The 21,133-nt window shown below is 41.6% G+C and overlaps 2 protein-coding genes across 2 annotated transcripts; one reads left to right on the forward strand and one right to left on the reverse strand.

Annotated features, from left to right (window-relative positions):
* Positions 1 to 253: 253 nt before the first annotated feature.
* zgc:91910 (Zinc finger protein 706-like) lies at positions 254 to 4,770 on the forward strand. The gene is made up of 4 exons (XM_065470388.1): positions 254 to 345; positions 1,903 to 2,053; positions 3,319 to 3,447; positions 3,784 to 4,770. The coding sequence occupies exons 2-3, from the start codon at positions 1,919 to 1,921 to the stop codon at positions 3,412 to 3,414; spliced, it is 231 nt and encodes a 76-aa protein (XP_065326460.1). The 5' UTR covers positions 254 to 345; positions 1,903 to 1,918; the 3' UTR covers positions 3,415 to 3,447; positions 3,784 to 4,770.
* Positions 4,771 to 5,485: 715 nt separating this feature from the next.
* Positions 5,486 to 20,237, reverse strand: bmp8a (bone morphogenetic protein 8a). The gene is made up of 7 exons (XM_065471640.1): positions 18,896 to 20,237; positions 11,211 to 11,403; positions 9,961 to 10,109; positions 9,311 to 9,490; positions 9,112 to 9,188; positions 8,818 to 8,928; positions 5,486 to 6,986 (listed from the first exon to the last, which is right to left on the reverse strand). Exons 1-7 carry the CDS (start codon positions 19,392 to 19,394, stop codon positions 6,837 to 6,839), a joined length of 1,359 nt encoding a protein of 452 aa, XP_065327712.1. The 5' UTR covers positions 19,395 to 20,237; the 3' UTR covers positions 5,486 to 6,836.
* Between the last annotated feature and the right edge of the window lie 896 nt (positions 20,238 to 21,133).

Consider the following 21,133-nt stretch of genomic DNA (forward strand, 5'->3'; position numbering starts at 1 on the left):
AGAGTAAGTTGTATTGGAGGCAGGACATTAAGGCAAGAGAAAATGACTTCCATTAATTGGGTGGGCTTTTGTTTTACAGATTGAAACCAATCTGTAAAACAAAAGCATAAAATGAAATAAAAAAATCACAACTATAGTAACTCAGGCGTATCACAACGTCACTCGTTCGGGGCTAGATAGTATAACTATCTCTAGATGAACGTGAAGCTCCGCCCCGGTCCTGCAGGGGGCGCTGCTGGTCTCGTTGTCGCATTTCAAAGCTTAGATAAAAGCGTCCGCAGCTTCCTTTAGCACATAAAAAAAGAGATAACGACAAAGGAGCGAAGGCAGAGCCGCATCTCGAAGGTAAAACCGCAGAAAAATGAGAATATATCTCCCTGTTAGGGACCTGTTATTTATTCTGGCGTTTGTTAATCCGGATTTGTACTCAACACTGCTTCGTCTTTAGTATAAAAACACCGCACAGCTCTATAACTCGCGATCACATGTAATATCAGCTTCCCTAGCTAGCTCAGCTAACAGGGTTAGCAAGGCGGCCCCGGCTGAGGAGAGGCCCGCTGGCGGTGATGACGGTTTTCAGCTGTTTATTTAACATTTTGGCAGGAAAACAATAAAGTCAGTGGCATCGGTTAGTTATTAGTAACCTGTTAGAGGCTGTTCATTCTCTCCTCGGTCGTCGAGGGTAGCTGCTGTTAACGATCTTTAAAGGACTGAAAGTTGTGATGATTTGACGCCTTTACTTTTTTATGAGAATATACACATAGTCACAAGTGGTGCTTGATTAATGCGTGTTGTTCCCCTTAAGATCATTTATTGGTTGGCTCCGTCCGGATTTCCAATTGTATTGATATCAAAGTCCTTCTAGAAGCTAACCTCGCCACTCGGCAGCCATCTTAGTAACGCCCCCCAGGCAGTTATGTTTGAAGTGTTAAGTAAATCAAGTTTGGTTGTTGGTCCCCGGGACCATAAAATCTGTATTGATGCGTTTGGAATCACTGTACAATTCAAATCGTTTAAAATGTGTGAAAAGTTGTATCTGCAGTCGCATCAAGACACTGCTACAGCAAGTCACTTGAGAGATTATTTTTTTAATAGATATATAGTATATTTATAAATATATATGTTATAACGACTAACCTGCCTACATTTTCTTTGATTAGTCGACCATTATATCAGTAACTCTTCTTACTAGTGACCCCGTTTAACTGCAGTCACATCATCTAGTTGGTCTTCTGAGGGTTCGTGAGGTCACATAGTCCGGTTTCAAGCTTCGGTCAGTTCCTCTCGCATTCAGTGATCCTTCTTCTATCGCACTTGCCAATAGGGGGGTGATGATATCTTTCCCTTGCCGTAGCATGTGTGTTGTACCTTGTCAATCTCTAGCTGTGAGAGCATAGGGGGGTCTAGCCTTAGGACTGGATACAGACGCCCTAGGTGGGAATCCAACGTGCAACTCCCGCTCCAAAGGCGTGAAGACCATCCAACTCTGCAAGATCAAACACACTGTGGTGACCCCACAAAGGTCCGCTCAAGAAGAGATTGTGGCTGCTGGATCACTTTGACAATTAAAGAAGTCCGTAATCATATAATACAAATGTTTAATACTGAAAGGTAAAATTTGGCACTTATACAGAACTTTATGAAAAAGTTGACAAAGTAAATTTTTACAAATGTATTACAGCTATGCCACAAACATCTCAGTCAAGCTCCCTTCACCAGAGAGCAATTCAGTGTGCCAATAATCCAAATCAGTTTGATTTTAAGCCTTTATTGTGTGAAGAAAAAAATCTCTTAACATGTGGCTATCAGATCCCTGAAGATACTTAGTTTAATGCAAAAGAAATGCACGACTATAAGGTAGGTTCTTGTGCCGTTATAACTTGTTGCCTGTCGTTCCTGCAGGTTGAAGCTGAGGGCCATGGCTCGTGGGCAGCAGAAGATTCAGTCCCAGCAGAAGAACGCCAAGAAGGCAGCAGAGAAGAAGAAATCTCAGGGCGCTGATCAGAAGACTGCAGCCAAGGCCGCTCTGGTCCACACCTGCCCTGTCTGCCGGGTAAGAAACAGCCACAGCTTCTGCTGAAGCTTGCAGAGGTCTTGCACCTTTGTTTTTAAAATGTTGATGCTTCATATTTTAAGATGTTCAAACAACCAGTCAGCAGCTGCATACGTCATGTGGCTGGGTTTGTGCATGTGAGAGACGAGGGAAACTCTTTAGAGCAGTGATTCTCACACATATTAATCTCACCAGCACTGTAGAGATGTAATTGTCATAGGTTCAAGTTAATTGCAGGGAGTTTATCGTAATGGTCACATAAATATCTCGGTTAAGTGCAATCAGGGCTAGAGATGGGAAAGGTCAGAGGTCATTTAGCTGGGTTTTTAAAATGTAGCTGTTCTGCTTACGGAGTCTGAAGTGATTGAAAGTGGAAAGTAGTTTGCATCCACTTTGGCAATTATTCAGCTGATGGCCACAGGTTAGGTACGTTTGAACTTTCTTACCTCCTCAGGTTCATGTGCACAAATCCAGACCACTGTGTGGATTATTAAAGAGCAGGTGGATTAGTCCAGATGTTACACCTTCTTTTTTTGTTTGTTTAAAGGATGTCATTTGACATCTTCCACTGTTAGGCTCACGTTCAGGTTGTAGCTACAAGCTGTGCCAGTCTCAGACGTTAATGTGGAATAACTTGTTAGCAGGATTGATTTTAAGTGATTTGTTTTGTACTGGAAGCTTTCTGGTTTCTGTTTGTAGTCTGAATAATGTTAACCAATCATGGGAAGGCTTTACCTGCAGGTAAATGGTCTATGTGGAAAGCAAGAGAAACACAGTGGCTGAAATTAACTGTAGAAATTGTCAGTTTAGCTTTTTAAAATCTGCATCCTAGTTTGAACTGTAAACACTGAAACACAAAACAGGAAACCAGGCTTGAATATCTTTCTGCCGTCAGCACCGGAAACCCCAAAACTTTGAATTTCCCCCAGAGGCTCAGTCAGATGATAGCTGATAGTTTCAAAGATTGTTAAACGCACAGTGCTAGTTGGTGCATTTTCGGTTAAGTATTCTTTAAGGGTTTTGCCCCCAGTCAGCAAACACAAAGTGGTCTGAAACACGTAAGAAAATAGTTTATCTGATAAAGATTTTCCTGGATCAGAATCCAAGTACGGTCAGCTAACATAGTTAGGTTAACTAAGGCTGCTGTTGCCTTACTTAACCTGCCGTGCCAGGGGAAGTGAAGCCCTGTTAATGGTTGTAATGTAGTGGTTTGAGACCTTTTTGGTGTTTTGTTTCTCATGCTTTTACTGTCCTCCTCCTTTCAGACACAGATGCCCGACCCCAAAACCTTCAAGCAGCACTTTGAGAGCAAACATCCCAAGTCCCCCATGCCTCCCGAGCTTGCGGATGTTCAGGCATAAAGGAGTGCTGACTGGACCTGAACCTGAATCTGGGTGAGTAGTACCTGTAGTGTTTAAAAAACGCAGTGTTTCCCACTCTCCAGGTTTCAAATTTAGACCAGGATTTGCTCTGCCAGGTTGCTTACTGGTCAGATTTGTGTTGTATGATGTTGGATGCACTACAAGTCCTCCTTGTACTGCAGCTGGTGTCGGTAGTCCTCATTCTGCTTTGGAGACCGGCTGTGAGTTGACGGGACACTCCAGTTGGAACCGAAAGCAGATTGAGAACTTTCGTAATTCTGTTTAAATTAACATTGGAGTGAAACTACACAGCAAACATGAGGAAACTGTTTAAACTGTAAACATGACCCCACAAACTGTTGCTTACAGATACACAATGACTACGGATTAAACATCGACTCGCGGCACCTGAAGGACGTTGGCGACGAACGCTGGGACCTCTCAGAATTCACGGACATCGGGTTGGGAAGGCGGGACGGGGCGGATGTGTGTATGTGCTGTGTACGTACATGTTTGTGTAAGAGAAAACAGTAATGATGGGGCAGGCGTACACCAGCAGCCCAATTTTATATTTATTGTGTACAACTACCTTGTTATTCCAGGTGGGGAGGATGGGGAGGGGGGGAAGCAGAACCAGCAAGATTATCTGTCTGCTTACACTGAATCAAAATTGTGACTAATGACGGGGATCTGGAAAAGCTTCAATAGGATGTAAAATAAAATTTCTGAATGTGTGTCTACCTGACAGCCGGTTCTATTGAAACAGTGTCGTCCAATGAGGCGACGGCACATTCACTTCGCTCATCCACATGGACGTGGCTCTGCTGTCGGGTCAGCTCTTCAGCTCTGATTTTTCTTTCTCTCCCAAAAAAATTCCAAAATTGGCTCCTTAAGATGACTAAACATTTCCTTTAACTTCCTGTCTGTATGGTCAGACTCCACAGCTTTGCCTCCTCTATGCTGCTGCTGCTCCACAGGTGTCCCAACACCTTACAACAGTACCTCACGTTAACCACACAGCAAGTCTATAACGCACTCTTTTTCAAATCTCTTCCACTTGGACTTCAGTGTCATCCTTCTTGGCAATAACACCCCCCATCTTTGTCCCGCCTCAGTTAAAGCAGGAGTTGTTCTGTAAACCAAACATGCAGCTCTGTGCTCAGTGATGCTTTCAGCTGTAGTTTGAAGAAGCTGTATGTAGCCCCAAAGGACAGAGAGAAATCATTTAGTTCAGAAACTGCAAAAGATAAGAGTTAAGGATCTTCTTTTTGGGTCTTCTTTAAATCACTAGCAAGCAAAAACAATTTGTTTTCACTGTAACCTTTTTTTTTCTTTTCTTTTTTTTACCCTTTTCAATAAATTGAAAAATGTATTTAATGTGATCGGTCTGCTCAGATGCCTTTTATTCTGCATGAGAATCGTTTTTAAATAGTGAGTTTTTCTGTGTATTAGCTGGCCTGACTTGAACGTTACTCAGACTGTCACTATTAACGGACTTTAACTCAGACTTACTACTTCAGGCTAACATTCAAAGAGGTTTAGTTAAAAGTTTGGGATGGATTTGCATGAAATTTTGTTTTAGAGGCGATGATTTCAAGACAATTTAGAAAATATCAAACTAATCTGGATCCACAGACTCAATGCAAGGTGTGGAGCAGTCTTGGTCTGCTCCTGCTGAAATAAATACAGTTCTATTTAATTCTTAATATTAGCACATGAGTATGCAGCTATTTATAGACAATAGAAGAGTTCTGGTAATAGACATGTTCTGGTTTGCATTATTAGTCTGAATAATGTTAATTGGACAGTCATGTGATTGGTTAAGTGCACAGCCCGCACTGGTGAGGCAGCGATGATGATATTAATTTAACCGCTCTCTTTGCTGCTGTTTGTTTGTAATCATAATTTTAAACACTCGGTTCATTTTAGCACATCCCGATGAAGAAATCACTTTAATTTGTGAATTTTTTTACTCTCTTGCTTGAATATTGGTGACGATAACAGATGTGACTTCTTTTTTTTTAAGTTGGTGATCTATTATCTGTAATTCTAGCAAGACTTAACAGCTTTTTAAGCTTAATGTATTTAAGCATTTGCAGCACTAACTAAACACAGGTAAATTCTCATGGTTGTTGGTGAGATACAGCTCAACAGTTTACTTATATACAACATGCCTTCAGCATAAAATCTGTGTCATTCTTAAAGAATCAGAGAAACCGCGGAGCTCCCATTTGGTTTTAAACCAAAACATAACGTGCTCCAGACCAGGCTACATGTTCAGCGTAAGTCACTGTTGTGATTTAGCCTCACTAAAAGCAGAACTCACTGTATTCCTCCACAGATTTACCAGTCGTCACATTTTCACCATAAAATAATTTCTCCTGATTTTGGAGCACTGGTGTTCTCGGCTTTGGGAGTGGCTACTGCAAATACTCCAGTACACCCTACTGTTTCCACACTGGGTGGAATATTGCAGCTGTGTGCCAGGACTGCTTATACATAAATGTGAAGGCACTCCCTCAGTGGAAAGCTCGTCTCTGCTGTCCTCCAGATGCATTTAAGGACTTGAGACATCCTTCAGCATCAGGCGTCGGGCTAATTTCCAGGTTATAGGCAGGACGATAGAGACAAAGAGGTACTGGTTGAAAAGTTTTTGAAAAAGCCCATCATCACGTTTACTTTCAGACCTGTTGAGACTCTGGTCTCATAGCAGCTGGCTTCAGATTGGACTCAGGTTACAACATGTTTGCATTTCGATTTAGTGGAATAACTAAGATTTGCTTAAAACTTGCAAAAATAAAATTAGATTATTTACATTCCTCAATCTCAAACTGATATTAAATGTACTGTTTATTTTATATTAACTGAATACAGTTTAATAATCTCTTCATATAGATTTTTCTTATAACAACAGTAGTGCTGTCAGTTAACAAAACAAAAAAATCAGGCATCACTGATGGATTTTCCTACCATCTAATATCATCTGCCTTCATGAGAATTTAAACCTTTCTGTAGTAAACTCAAGTCTGTGTGGTTTGATGCTGATAGATTAGCTTTTTCAATTTGAAAATGTGTATCAAAATAAGAAATGCCCAAACATTTGCTCGTAACTCTTCCCTGAAGAAGCTAAACGATGTTCAATGTGAGAGTACATTTATGCCATTTCTGCAATGTAATCGTGCGCCGTGAATCGATTGTTTTCAGCACGTTTAGAGCGTTTTTGTGAAGCCAAAGACTCTGGGAAAATGCTGAAACACTGACAAAGGAGAAATCTGTGAACTTTAACTCTGAAAAACGGGACCATTCAGACCTGCTGGATGAGATTTGTTGGTCCTTCATCATCCAAACTGTTCATGTTTCTGCAGCGTCTGGAAAAATAAATCACCCTTTATACATTTTCTTCTAAGCGGAGCCTTGGCCACTCATAGACAGCCGCAGGTCTTGACCACCATGTTGCGATGCTTTTTGAGGATGACGTTGTTGTTGTCGTCGTAGAACAGGACGGAGATGGGGCTGAGCTTCGTGGGGGCGCAGCACGCTTTGGGAACCTCATCAGGCTTCAGGATGTGAACCTGCCAGAGCAGAGTGAAATACAGTTAATGCTGTTATACTAAAGTATTGTCACAAAGAGAGTTCAGATATTTTATGTAACAGAGAAGGTAAAAAATATAGTCCATTATAATATTAAGGTATGTTGTAATCAGGTGTTTACAGGAGTTCGAGTCTGTTGGCATGTTTTCAGGACTTTTATTTTACCAAGATGTCCAACTGAGACCCAGATCTGTTCTGCAAGAGAAGCTGGTCAATGTGGCGGCCATACAGACTCAATATTAAAACAGAACATGAAGTATAGCATGTAACACATGATACACGAACACTCGGGGCTGTGCAGTTAACAGATTCATGAGTTTATCCATGATATGAAAACAAAATAATCATGATAAAATGATTGATGTGCTGCTGTTTGTTTGGTGTTAAAGCACGTCTATTTGCTTTGGCACCACATACGTCCAAATTCTTTTTTACTTCAAAATAAATTGTAGAAAACTAAACAGAAGAAAGTAGAAGAGAAACAACAATTTCACATAAACCAGTGACACTCTGGAGCCTGATCAACCCTGACAGAGTCTTCCTTGGATGAGGATGTGTAGTGATAATGTCCAAAACGCCCAACGAATCCAAGGTCCACTACTGACAATGTGTCTTAAAAATCTTAATACTTTAAATATTATACTCTAGATCAGATTTCTAATCCCTAAACCTAATTAAGGAAGTAAAAAGGAATAAAAAAATGGTAGAATAATTTGTGATAAAAGGCTGAAAGACCGTGTGAAGTTGACACAACTGATGAGGTGTCCCGCTGGCAAAGCTTCCTGGCTGCCTTTCTTCATGGTAGCCATCCCTCAAGACTTTCTCCCTTTGAAGCAATGAATTATCAGGGATTGTAACATCTGGTCCTTTTTCTGAATCAGTTCCTGTTTCTTTTGTTATTTCAGTTAAATTAATAAAATAAAAGGAAATGCTTGAAAAGATCCATTTAATACACTCCAAATTTGTCCAAACACTGAGTGATCGTATAAAAAACAATTTGGATGTCATTAACGACCAGAACATTTGTGATTAGGATTTTCTTTCCTGCAGCGCAACAATTACACACAACTAAAGAAAAACAGCCACATGCCTCCTTCACCACATTTATTACAGTGTGTAAATTCACAAATATCGGCTACAAGTGCAGATCTTTCTGTAAAGTTTCTGCAATGTTTATTAAAATAAAAACACTTCAGATCTGTCAAATCCCACGGCACATAAAAAAGAATGACTTGAAAAAGTAGTTCACCTCTAAAAGAATGCAGTAAGAGACTGCAGAGGCTGTTTGTGGAGAGATGATGTGCAATGATAATATATCATAGGCACAAAAGTAGAATCCACAAGTTCACAAATCCACACGAGCGCAAACCCAGATGGATGCATCAGGGGTACTCAGTAGTGTTCAGGAGTTTACCCAATGGCACATTCGGATGCAGGAGCTGGGACTGAACCATCGATCGCCTCAGTGGGGTTAAGGTCTGGCTCTGCGATGGCCAATATGTGTTTGAAATGTTCCTCAATGAGTCCGTCAAGGAAGCAAAAATCCACTGATGGAATAAACATTGTTGCTCATTATACTCAGGTGGTCAGCTGACCTCATTTTTTGGAAATGTGGTGTTAAAAATGCACAATGTTGTTTTTGTTGGTCGAGTAGTGTGTACACACATCAAGCCAACAGAAGCAACAAATTGACTGACATTACTACACGAGAGGCCCGCAGGGAAAGGTAACAACCTTCATGGTGTTTATTTTATCTGTATCTTTATTCTGACATGACTGAGGTCAGGATGTGATCGACTCGTGTGTACTGACCACTTGCTGGATGAGGGCGTGGTTGGTGGCATTCATGCAGGCGCCCAGAGGATAAAAGCACTCTCCATCACAGTAGTATGCCGAGTATCCAGTAGGAGCCAAAACCCAGTCCTGAGCACAAAGACACAATTATAGTTCATGATACAGGAGCCAAAAGTGATTCAAAGTTTTTTATCTAATCTATAAAGAAATGTCACGTATGAGAGCAACACATAAAACGTTATATCAAAGATGATTTAACTTTTATAGGTCACTAGTAAAAAGATGATTAACATAGCGAGTAACAGGACTGACCTTCCAGCCCAGATCGCTGAAGCTGACGTAGAGTTCGTGCTTTTTACAGGGCTGACCTCTGTTTTCAGAATTACGTTCTGAAGGAACAACAGAAAAAAAGGTGAAAATTATTTGCATGATAACACAACGAGTTAAAGGTTTTATCACGGTCATCAGTAAGGCCTGTAATCCCACAGAGTGTGATTGGCCGGAGCCTGACCTTTGAAGTTGGGGACTGGGAGGTCGTATTTGGGTTTCTTCCTGCGGGGATGAGGTTTAACGGCTCGCGGCGGCCGACACGGGACCTGGTTCTCCCTGAAGAAGGTGACCATGAAAGGCTGCTTGGAGCGAGGGCCTCTCCGACCCACCAACCCAATCCACCCCCCAGCCAAGGAGCGGTCTGAAAGAAAAGTGTCACGTTATATAAAATATATAAAAGTAAAGAAGCTGGTTAATAATTATGGAGACCTTGATACAGGGTGTTGACCTCCTGAGGCCACACCCTCCCTCATTACATAATTACACATCACCTGAAAGGCTTAAGTCCAATAAGCGTTTAAGTTTTTACAGCTTGGAGTTGGAAAATATACATAAAAATTGAGATATGGTCAAAATACTCCCTACTCACCAAGCCCAGTATAAGTTAAATAAGGATTATTTTGAACTGACTCATGCAAAGCTACACTCAATGAGTCCAAGGGTGAAGATATAGAGCTGGAAATGAAAATAACATGACCTGTTTAGGTATTTTCCACTGATTAAAACCACGGGGCAGGAAAACAGGAGATAGTTGGAGGTTACAGGTAATATAATGGATCTAATGGCACTGATAGAAATGAGCATCGGTGTTGGGCCCAGAGGTGCACCCACCTTCTTCCGTCTCTACGTAGAGACGTATGCCCATGTTGCTGCGAGGGTGGACGAGCCAGTGGTTGGAGGCTGAGGTGACGTCAAAAGCCAGCCAGCCCTCCTGTCCTGCAGGTACCGACTGCATGTCCAGCAGCACCAGCTCTGGCTCTCTGCAGGAAGAGGACATACAGAAATTTAGAATTTAGAAGAACAGCTTGGTGGTTTCACATATTTTGATTGAGCATTTGATGAAATTCTCACAATGAAATCAGCATTTTATAAAGTTTATACACCAAAATTAACTATATAGTGAAAGGTCTTTTAGTTGTTTTACATTTTATGTAAAAATCTACTTCTCACATGCAGAGCAGGTCGTCTACTTATTGGAAGGTTGGTGGTTCAATCCCCGGCTGCCCCCTAGTAGCTCTGTGCTTTGGATAGAAACCACTTAGGCATAGAAAAAAAGTGCTTGTATGAACGTTTGTGTGATCGGGTGACTGAGGCTCCTTCTTTCTCTCCTCTTTGGCCTCGCCCTCCAGCTGTTTGCAGCAGATGCTCCACCCTAAGCCTGGTTCTTCCAGAGGTTTCTTCCAGCTACTTTATCTTCCACTATAAAGCACCTCAAGGCCACTGTCGTTGTGACATAATGCTATAGAAATAAAATCAAACTGAGCTGAATGGGCAACTGCGAGGTTAGGATCTAAATGCTTCTTCCAGCTCTGGTGTTTTTCTCCAGCACACGCAAGTAAACTTTATCAGTCTAGACAATCGTAAACACTCGAGTCAGCCTGTATTTATCAGTTTGACAGATGACGTCCTTTATGGCTGTTATAAACAAGACTTCAGATGGCCTTATTTTCACAGACTGCAGCCAGGCTCGCGATCTTTGAATCTGTTTTTCAGTGTTGCTTTGATCTGATTTGACCTGCTGATTTCATATAAAGTATATCAGTTCATGTTTATCAGTCTAGCTTTGTGTTTGAACCAGTTAGTGTTAAAACAAAGTAGGGCTGAGGCAGAGGGGGATGTGTGTATAGGCTTATACCCATAAATTTAAAACAATATAAAGACGCTAAAGACAGGCTAAAGCGGATTGCCCTTTTATGAATGTATTCAAAACAATAAAATAATAATAAGATCCTCTAATGAGTAGTGAACTAGCCGTCAGAAGGGCTAAAGCTGGCAGTGTGGGACTAAAATCAAGTAACTGAGACCAAGACTGAGAAGGAGAACTACCGTAAAGGAAGAAAGACATAAAAGTGAGAGGAAACCTCTGTCTATTCTCTCGTTTGATCTCGTAGACGGAGATGTGCAGCGTTCGGTTTGCCCTCTGACCCACCGTCAGCGTCTTATAGATACGAAACTCTGCCGCAGTCACCGTCTCACCCTTGGGGAGAGGGGTCAGGTCAAAACGAAACTCCTTCCAGTAGGGACGAGGCTGCAGGAGGTCACGCTCCTGCTCCACTGCACACGGAAAGAAAGAATAGGGGAGATTCATCAGCATGGCTTTTCAGAAGGAACAGATTTGATCAAGACCTTTAAATAGAGTTAGATTGTAAACATTTAGATGATTTGACAGTAATGCTGAAGTATTTCAAGCATACATTCTGGAAAATGGAGGCACAGATGCTCAAGCATCATTCCTGGTCAGTGCATGCTGGTCCTGCACATTCATACAAGTCTGTAAATGAGGGCAGTTTCTTGCAGAACACCAGAATAAAGCAAACAATCAAAGAAAAAAAGGATAAACTAAATAATGCGATAAATAATGCGATAAACAAAAACAAAACGCCCTAAAAAACAGTTACATTAATCAAGCCTTAAACGTATGTTGATTGTTGCATGATAAACTAAGAAGTAAATCAACTTTCCATGATGCATAAAGTAGAAGGAACTCAAACAAGGGCAAAAAAAGCTACCAGGTGAAGGTTTGTTGACCAACACCACTCGCTGTCGGTGCCAACATCAGATTACAAACTGTTCCTGTTGTGCAAAGAACTGGGGGAAAACGGTTTCATCCAAACAGATCTGAACGGTTTGTCTGAGGAGTTTTAGTTAAAAGCAGATGAAAGAGGAGAAAATGTGTGTAACTGTGGAGAATAAAGGAGCAACAAAAGTGAAGAAGAGGAGCAGCAGTGAGCTCATCAGGAAATGAGTCAGAGAAAAGGACAGAGGGAAACAGTGATGAAAGAACTATTTACATCTTTGTAACACAAGTAAAAGATCAGACAGAAAGGTGATCATTACAATTTATTCCTCATTATTTTTATTAATGATCATTTACTGCTGTAGCTGCTCAATATAAAAGACAATTTAAACTACTGTAAAGTGCAAAAAAAACCCAAATAACTATTATATCCTTCACAGAAAAAAATCATACCAACTAACTGCACTCAAGAAGCAGAACTCAAGCAAACATTTCCCCCAAATGTATAAAAGACCGACGTGTTTTTGTTCTGAAGAAGTGAAGCCAAGGTCGCAGTTTTAAAATTGCATTCTTTTATTGCCCACCAGGGGGCGACAGCGCTGCCTGCAGCTCCGTCTCGCTGTGACCCGATGACTTCATCGGCTCAGTTGCCAATGGTGATTCTGTGATAAAGGAAGGTCATCCAGGGACTGTCAATTACAAATCAGGTGACTGCTCCCACCGTTTGTGGCCTACACTACACGGCTGCACGTCGTAAACAAATTCTTTTAAAGGTTTCAACTATTTTTTCCTGTTAAAGCTTCATAGTATTAAACAAATAAGCTGTTCGGTTCTGTCATTTATTCTTCTAGCGAAGAACAAGCGCTTCAAAATCATATAAATACTGGAAAATACAGAAAAAGACAAATAATTACAGGAAAAATATTGTTTACTGTAGTTTGAATACAGTAAACACCGGTCAGCCTCAACATTAATCTGAGGTCATCATATCTTTTGAGCACTTTCGTTTGTGAGCTAGGACAGTAATTAAAACTCGGTCTGGTGTATCTTAGATACTCGATCAGAAACTAAGGCCTTTGTTGAGTTCTTTAATTGGACAAAGTCTTTCTAGAAGCAGGCCCCGAGAGTCTGCAGCCATCCTGAGAGTGATCTAAGTTTACTGGGTGTCTAGAACCAGTCAGATCGAATAAATACTGGTTAAAACTTTGCTCGGAAACACACCCTTCAAGAGCTTTTCCTCCCCCTGAAAGTTAAACTTCTCCCTCCATCTTCCCTGACATGACTTTTATTTACTTTATTTTTTGTTTTATTTTGTTTGTATTGTTTTGGCTTTTTAATATTTATTCGGTCTGCAACAGTGATTGTGCCATGATCCTGGGCTTTCCAGCACAGCGTTGCTCTGAAATTTGATTATTTATGTTACTTCACCTGTCGGTGATTTTGCAGCTGACGGCGATCAACGAGTTTAACAGCTACAAACCAGGAAGATTCGAACTTACAGTTTTTTCCTGTTTGCTTTGGTTCGCTTGATGCGATGCTGTGTGAAGTCCCTTTAAAGCATAGAGGTTTTTCTCTATGAAATGCGTTAGCTTTATTTCTTTATGCAGGTCCTCACATGCACACCTGTTCTGCGCTTTCTCGGCACAAAATCAGTACATCCTCCAGGGATTCACGCTCAATTCGCCTAGTGCCGACATTTATGACCATTGTTATGATTTTTGTGATATTTTTTAATCATAAAAATGTCTCTTACCATGAATTTATCAGTTTACTTCACTCATAAAATGATCAATAATCACAAAGCAATGATTGAGTAAAATGCAACTGATATATAAAATGAAAGGTTTATTTATTCAAACTTGTATAAACTGAAAATTTACCAATCAAGTACAATTCATTTGATCAGATTCCAATAAATTAAATTTTTACATATATTGGGGGAAAATGCCAGTTTAAAAGGCTTTAAGCTGTTTTTAAAACTCACAGATTAAATTGCAAAGATTCACTTTTAGTTTAGATTTGGGGATGGACAGTAAACCCTGATCAGGAGACCTACTGGTAACATTTGACTGTTTGGCATTACAAACACAAACGGAGCCATTACGAGCTTTACTGTGTAAACTATAATGGTAGTCATAAATGACCACACTGGGTCACTTGAGGGTTAAGCTGAGGTGCCCTGCTGAAGGGCACATCAGGAGCTGCTGAGAACATGCGAGCATGAAAAGTCCTTCAGGGTTTGATCGTGACTCACACGAGGAAACCCTAAACATGACACGAGGTGGAAAATGCAACTGAGGCCTGAATCTGTAAACGCAGAGGTGAGCAAGTGAACACACGCCCTCATACATCAGCACAGCGAGTGTGTGTGTGTGTGTGTGTCCGTCCTTGTAGAACCCTTCATGGACATAAAAGTCCTCGTCACTGGGGTTTGGCCTACACACACACACACACACACACACACACACACACACACACACACACAGCATGTTAAATAGAGATACTCAGCAGAGGACACCCCTCATGGGTTGGGCGTGCGCATATCAGCACACACACACACACACACACACACACTGCAGCAGTAATTAGAGACACTTAGTGCTCTGAACCGCAGCAGCTGCTCCGCACACACACCACTAATTGCAGCCCTGCCTGGTATTTTTAGTGTCGCTCCCTCCACAGCAGTATTTTCATCTCAATTCAGACCGTTGGCTTTTTTTGTGTGTCAGTGGGCCTTTAATTCTAACCAGCTGTGTCTTCCCATTACATATGCACAGACACACACACGCTCGCCTGTTTCATTCAGCTTACACGAACCACACGCACTGATTAGATTAGTTATTCGAGGAGCTGCTAAATATATTTGGTGTGCGGTTGGATGCTTCGTCTTTTTGTTGTGTGAAAGTTCACACACTCAGCCTGAGGTCTTTATTTCCTGCACGATATCTCGAATGTTCTCTGTTCGCCTGATGTGTTTTAGCTGCCCTTTTAAGTAAGTTCAGTGAAGTTTTAAAGGTTTTATCCAAAGCAAACTCTGTCCTGAGCTGTAGGTGATTATTAAAGATATGAGTCACCTCTGTTTACGAAATCGTGCCGTTTTGGGAGATGACATGCTATGCTTCTGCAGCACTGACTGATAAATTTCAGGGTGCTTTTTCTTTCCGTAGCAGAGCAGATTTATTTTTTGTTTCTGAAAAAGCAAACCTCTCATTTGAAGCAGTTCATTAGAGACCCCGAGCAGAGAGGGGGTGACGTTTCCCACGGTGAACTGGGTGCAGATCACCATCGAGCAGGAGGAAGGAAACCATCGGGAAGAGGATGTTTAATGTTCAGGCTCGGACAGATAGGCATCAGCAGGGCTGCGCTGTCATGTTGATGGAAGCATAAACATCCACACACAGAGGCCAAGAGGCAACTTTCAGCAGTATATTTTTTTCTGTATTAAATATTATGAATTTTCTTAATGGATTAGTTTTTTGTTTGGGCTGCAAAATGTTAGAAAACACTGAAAATTCCAAATCAGTTTTTCATTTCTGTTCAGCTTCACTCGGTGCGCTCCTTTCTCTGAACTGTTTAAACATGTTTAGGGTCAGTTTACTGTGTACATGCTGGGTGGTCACTGTCAGGGCCATGTCACTTAACATATAGTACAATATAAACAGTCTTCACAATCTTCCTCATGCTGGTAGTGTTGGAACATTTAACCAAACTGTATTAGTATTTTTTTAACCATATAGTATCATTTATACCCCATAAAATCTATAAAAATGTTTTTGTTTGTTTGCTTTTTAAATAATATAGTTGCTTAGAACCTTTGTTGGTGATAGTAAACTACATGAACTCATCTGGAGGGTTTACAAAGGTCAGTCAAGGGCTGAACTTTCTTGGTGATGCTCTGTTTTTGTCCCCCCTATTAATTGACCTCCATCGAGTTCACGCTAACCAACATTTCTCACCATAATTAAAAGATGGGCATAATCAGTGTGAGCCTTTACTTGAAGATCTCGGTTTTTAAAAACAGGCACCATGAGAGAGAGGAACATCTGAGTGCAGTGACTTTTCAAACACACTGTAAACAGCTGCGAGGCAAACCTGCTTTATTGACCTTTTTTATTGTAAAGGGGACATAATTTACCAAACTGACATCATGTAATATTAGACGAGACTTTAATTTAGTGATCTTGACCATAAACATATCAGGAAAGTGTTTACTGGGGTCATAAATAAAGCCAGAAGCAGGTTGGATTTATAACCCAGTCTTCAGCAACAAGGGGAGTCTCCCCCTGCTGTCCATTAGAAAAAAAATGCAGGTTTAAGACATGCTCTCTTCCACAGCATGTCTTTTATTCTGTCTTCCTTCTCTCACCCCAAGTTTCTTCCTGTTAAAAGGGAGTTTTTTCTTCCCACTGTCGCCAAAGTGCTCGCTCATAGGGGCTCATATGATTGTTGGGTTTTTCTCTGTATGTATTATTGTAGGGTCTACCTTACAATATAAAGCGCCTTGAGGCGACTGTTGTTGTGATTTGGTGCTGTATAAATAAAACTGAATTGAACTGAGTTAAGGCTCAACCCAGCAAAATGTCTGAACTAAACTAAAAATAACTACTAAGCTTAATTTCATATGCAATTAAAGTTAACACTATGTTTTTAATGATAATTTCTAACTTCCTGTTTGAACGTATTGAAGATTATGTCCAGTTAATCCATGTGGTCATTATTAATGAAAGCTGAGTAAAATAATCTAAACAAAGGATGTTAAATATGTGGATCTGCTTCAGAGTGTGGATAAGAAGCAGTCAATAAAGGGTTTAATTCAGCCCACTGGGTGGTTGACAAGTTTTATATGAAGAGAGGTTTACCTAAAATGTGCTTCTTAGTGGCTCACAGTCCGTTTCTGTCATGTCACAACCGTCTTACGGATAAATACTCAAATGGTAGGCCTTTATAGTTGACAGATCTGCAAAGGAACTGTGGTGAGGTGTTTGACTTCGATAATAATGTTTCTGTGTGATGACTTTCGACTGACTGTGGAGAAACAGACATTTCAGGCTGTTTCATTCTGAACAGATGGTTCAGGATGTATTTCTTTACACCAAAAGAAAGGGAAACAGACTGGAGATGTTTTAGGTTATTACGGTGCTTCAGTGGTCTGGACCACATGTTGAGACAATCCCTAAATTTTGATTGGCTGCAGTTTACAAAAAGTCCACATAAATCTGCTAAGACACGAGCTGAAACAGAGATGTGAGGATCTATGAATGAGTTCCTGCTGAAGCCCAAAGATGATGAGCAGACAGAAGAGCAGCTGAAGTTTGTGACGATTCCTTCACATCATCAGTGCCAAACGTTTCACCTGCATAGTTTGTGTGTGTTTAAATTACCAAACACATTGCATGCTCCAGGTTTAGTTTTTTCACCCTACTTAATGTTAAATTGGGCTATTTGTGCCCCGGGAGGTAAAATTAGTTTGATGCCCCTGATTTGGACCGATTTTCTTACTTTAAACATCAAAGTCCTTCATCTAATATCACAGGAGCAGCAGTGGACTGAGGCTGGTGGATTTTAGGAACCATGAACTGAAATGTAAACCTACCAATAAAAATCAGTTGTACTGACAGCAGGTTTAATCCGCTCTGCCGGGGGGAGAGTTAGAGGAAACTACATGAGACTAAAAATTATGGCACTGTCAGTGTCATCAAGCTCACACACTGTGTAATTTCATTCCTCTGAGTTTGCGTTTTGTAGCCAAACCACAAAAAGGCAAAAACTGTCCTGTCATTCAAAACTGATGATAAACAGCATTCCTCTCTTTAAGCTATAAGGAGCAGTCCAAAGCTTTAGGGAATGCTTATACCGTTTAGTGATGCCAGATGAGAAGACCGATGCCACAGCTTTACCTACAGATGTTAGAGAATGAAAACTGGAGGGGGAAACATCTGGGCTAGTTCAGTTTCAAGGTAATAAAATCTACTTGACGCCAACTGTGACCCTAATTATTACCAGCTAACACTTTAGATCTTGTTTGTTTAATGGCTATAATAAAACGAAACTAAAACCTAGAGATGCACCTACATATCAGCAAAACACTGCCATTGGTTTTGTTGGCAATTCGATCACAGTTACTGCGATGAAGACTTTAAAACGATTCAGTTATTTTTCTTGAAATTTCTTTGTTTCTTTGACATGGGAGAGATATGAAGGCAAACAAAACAGAAAGACAACTTCAGAAAACTCTGGCACATCTATCAGTTACATTTTTCCTGTAAATATCTAAAGAGGCTGAAGCTCCAGAAACACTCGTGGCTTTCACCGGGGTCAAGAAACATCAGTACCTGCTGAGAATGACATTTCCTGGTTTTAAATGTCTCGGAAGTCTTGCTTTCACAAACCTTTACCTGACCATTTCATAAAGCCAGTTCTACTGGCCTTTTTGATCCTAATGAAGACCATAATTTAATGAATATCATGTTGTATTAAGTAGGACTTCTGATTAGAATTTGAGAACATTAAATCATCAGGAAAATGTTTCTTGAAGTCAGAAATCAGGTGAAAAGTAGGGCTGTTTATCTATAGACTTCTACAGTAAGCAGAGGAGTCGCCCCCTGCTGGGCATATGAAAGAATGCCAGTCAAAGACACTTCCAGACCTGGACGTTAGGTGCATATTTTATATATCAGCTACGGTCCTATATTCCAACGATTAAAGGTACATTTTGTAAGTACTCGCTGCAGAATTTAACTGAAATTTTCACCACCAGGGGGCAGCATTTTACACGATTTTTCCTTAGGTTTTATGTCACACCAGGCTGCCATTGTGCAACTTCTCATTGACTTACAGGTTATAAAGGTGACGCTGATTCACTGCACCCTCTTGTGGTACAAATTGGTATTACACAAAAGAAAAGCATGGCTCTAGTTTAGCTACAGCTGGTAACTCTTCACCCAGTCGCTGATGTTTTGGACATAAAGTCATTGCGTTGACTGCCTTAGTTTTAGGAAAATAAGTACCTTTAACAGTTTTATGACTCACCCAGGTTGACGAAGCTCATTACCGTGTCGGCCTCGCTGACTACCGTCCCCAGCGGCGGTGTGTGCGTGCTGAGGGTCGGCAGGGCCCCGCGATTGACCTGAGGTGCCCCTTTAGATGACCCCTTGAAAGGTGTACTTGCAATAATCTCATTGCCTTCATCCTCATCAACCGACATGGCGTGGTACAGGTCCAGCATGAAGAGCGGCGCAGAGGATGGCGGTCGCAGCGGAGGGTGGGGTCTGGGTCTCCCCGGGAGACCCAGGATGGTCAGGATCTCCTTCTGCATCTCCTTCTTCTCTCGTCCACTAAGCTTCCGGAAGCTGGAGGGGACCACGGCCTCGGCCTGCTGGCTCCACAGAGAGAGGGAGAGCAGGAGCAGCAGGGAAAGGAGGAGCAGGGTCCAGGGGTGGATGGTGGATGTGGATCTGGCACTCCCCGTGTGCGTCCGTGTCATCTTGGCGAAAAGGCAGGAGAGGCTGTAAGAGACGGCCGAGGCCATGACTGTAGTCTGCCCCGGATTCTTCTCAAAGTTTCCCCTCACAAATAATCCACTTCCCTCCTCGCGTCCTCTCTCACCTCCACCAGTGTGACCAGCCTGACCACCACAGAGTGCCTTCTGCTCGCTCCTATTTGTGCCCCGACTGCTTCAGAGTCACCACAGACAAATACAACCTTGATTTATGCCCGATGTGTTTAGAAGACAGCTGCCTCTGGACAGGATGTGTTTACAGCCTTAAACTGCCTGTTTATCTCTCCCTCCCTTCCTCTTCTACCTTCTCTAATCTCCTCTCATCCACTTCTCCCTCACCTCTCAGCCGTGGAGCAGGAGAAGCAGAGATAATGAGAGTGAGAGCATAATTACAAGCTTTTCAGATGTGTTTTGGATATAGACAAACAATGCCCCTATGGAAGATTGCTCGAGGCTTTGAAGTTGTAAACTTGCAGGATGGAAAGCAATTTCAGTGATGAGCAGGTGCTGCAGAAATTGGAGTGAAACCGGAGAGCCGTATCATCAGGTTAGCTCCGACTTTTTCTCCACCGCACAAGGAAATGAAGCTCGTACCTGCAGTGAGCCAAAGATTAACCCGGGATACCTCACGAGGATCATCTGCTGACGAAAAATAACTTCTGGAAACTTTTATCCAGTCTTCCGTGGGCACTTATTCATTCATTCAAGGCTGCTCGCCTCCCACACGTCTCTGGGGTGCCAGATGTCTCTCCTAATCCACTTTATAAAACTTGTTTCCTGACTGTAAATCCTTGACAGGGGTGAGAGGTTTCTCCTGCAGTCCTTCGCTCAGCGTGAGCTGTGCAGCGCTCTGAGTGTTTGAAGCCTGAACAGTTGTTCAAGACCAGAAGGGAGTTTCCCTCCCAGCCTCTGCCTCTCCTCCTCTTTCAAGTCCTAAAGCTTCTCTCTTGTCCTGCTTACATCTCATCAACCTCCCCTCCCAGTGGTCTCTTTGGGAGACCTCATCTCTCTGCTCCTTACCTCCACCCATCTATCTTTTCATCCTCTCATGACTGCTTCCTTTCATTGCTACTCCGCTTTAAGTGTCTGGCTGCCAGCTGCCTTGTTTAATGCTAAAACATCTCTGTTCGCTCAGTGAGTCAGAAGTCAGGAAGTCAGGGAGAAGCATTTCTTTACACATGTAACCCTGCACAGAGCTGCCAAACTGATGGAAAGGTCATAAAATAATATTAAGACAAAAAGGCAACGCTTGAAAAATAAACCTTTTTAGAAGTTAGTAACAAGTTAACTTTAAATACACCTGCAAATAAAATGATACCTAATTTTAGTTTTCGCTGATGGATTTTGGGGTTTTTTTTGGCTCTTTTTCAGCAAAAACAATGGACGAATAATGACTGTAAATGAAAATGCCAAAAACCGCATTTCCTCTGATGGCCAGTTGAGACTAGCTCTACAAACTCAAACTAAAAACTGTATAAAATCAAAGCTTCTCAGTCATCCAGGCCATGGTTGTCTTAAATGGTTAAAATGACGGCAGCTGGATGACTTTGTGGTCCATGAAGACGTCTCACCTCTCGTCCAAGAGATTTACAACCTGATGGAGAATCATAAGGGCGTGGGAGGTGGTCCTGAGAGTTGTTGGCCCACCCTGTAATCTTGTGAGTCATTAAGGGTCACATGACCCAAGGTCAACCTAGCACCTAAAGGAGAAAGGACACTCGTTAGAGGATGCTAATCTTCACAGTTTGGACCAAGAAGACAGACGGTTT

Source organism: Pelmatolapia mariae, linkage group LG22, assembly GCF_036321145.2.
Source record: "Pelmatolapia mariae isolate MD_Pm_ZW linkage group LG22, Pm_UMD_F_2, whole genome shotgun sequence".
In the NCBI taxonomy this organism is placed as follows: Eukaryota; Metazoa; Chordata; class Actinopteri; order Cichliformes; family Cichlidae; genus Pelmatolapia; species Pelmatolapia mariae.

What these genes read in the sequence shown, in the direction of transcription:
- zgc:91910 (XM_065470388.1), top strand. Translation starts at nt 1,919, where the DNA reads ATGGCTCGTGGGCAGCAGAAGATTCAGTCCCAGCAGAAGAACGCCAAG. An exon ending in ACACCTGCCCTGTCTGCCGG is followed by an intron (nt 2,054 to 3,318) that starts GTAAGAAACAGC and finishes TCCTCCTTTCAG; the next exon opens with ACACAGATGCCCGACCCCAA.
- bmp8a (XM_065471640.1), bottom strand. Translation starts at nt 19,394, where the DNA reads ATGGCCTCGGCCGTCTCTTACAGCCTCTCCTGCCTTTTCGCCAAGATG. An exon ending in CCCAGTCCCCAACTTCAAAG is followed by an intron (nt 9,189 to 9,310) that starts GTCAGGCTCCGG and finishes TTGTTCCTTCAG; the next exon opens with AACGTAATTCTGAAAACAGA. An exon ending in TCAGCGATCTGGGCTGGAAG is followed by an intron (nt 8,929 to 9,111) that starts GTCAGTCCTGTT and finishes CTTTGTGCTCAG; the next exon opens with GACTGGGTTTTGGCTCCTAC.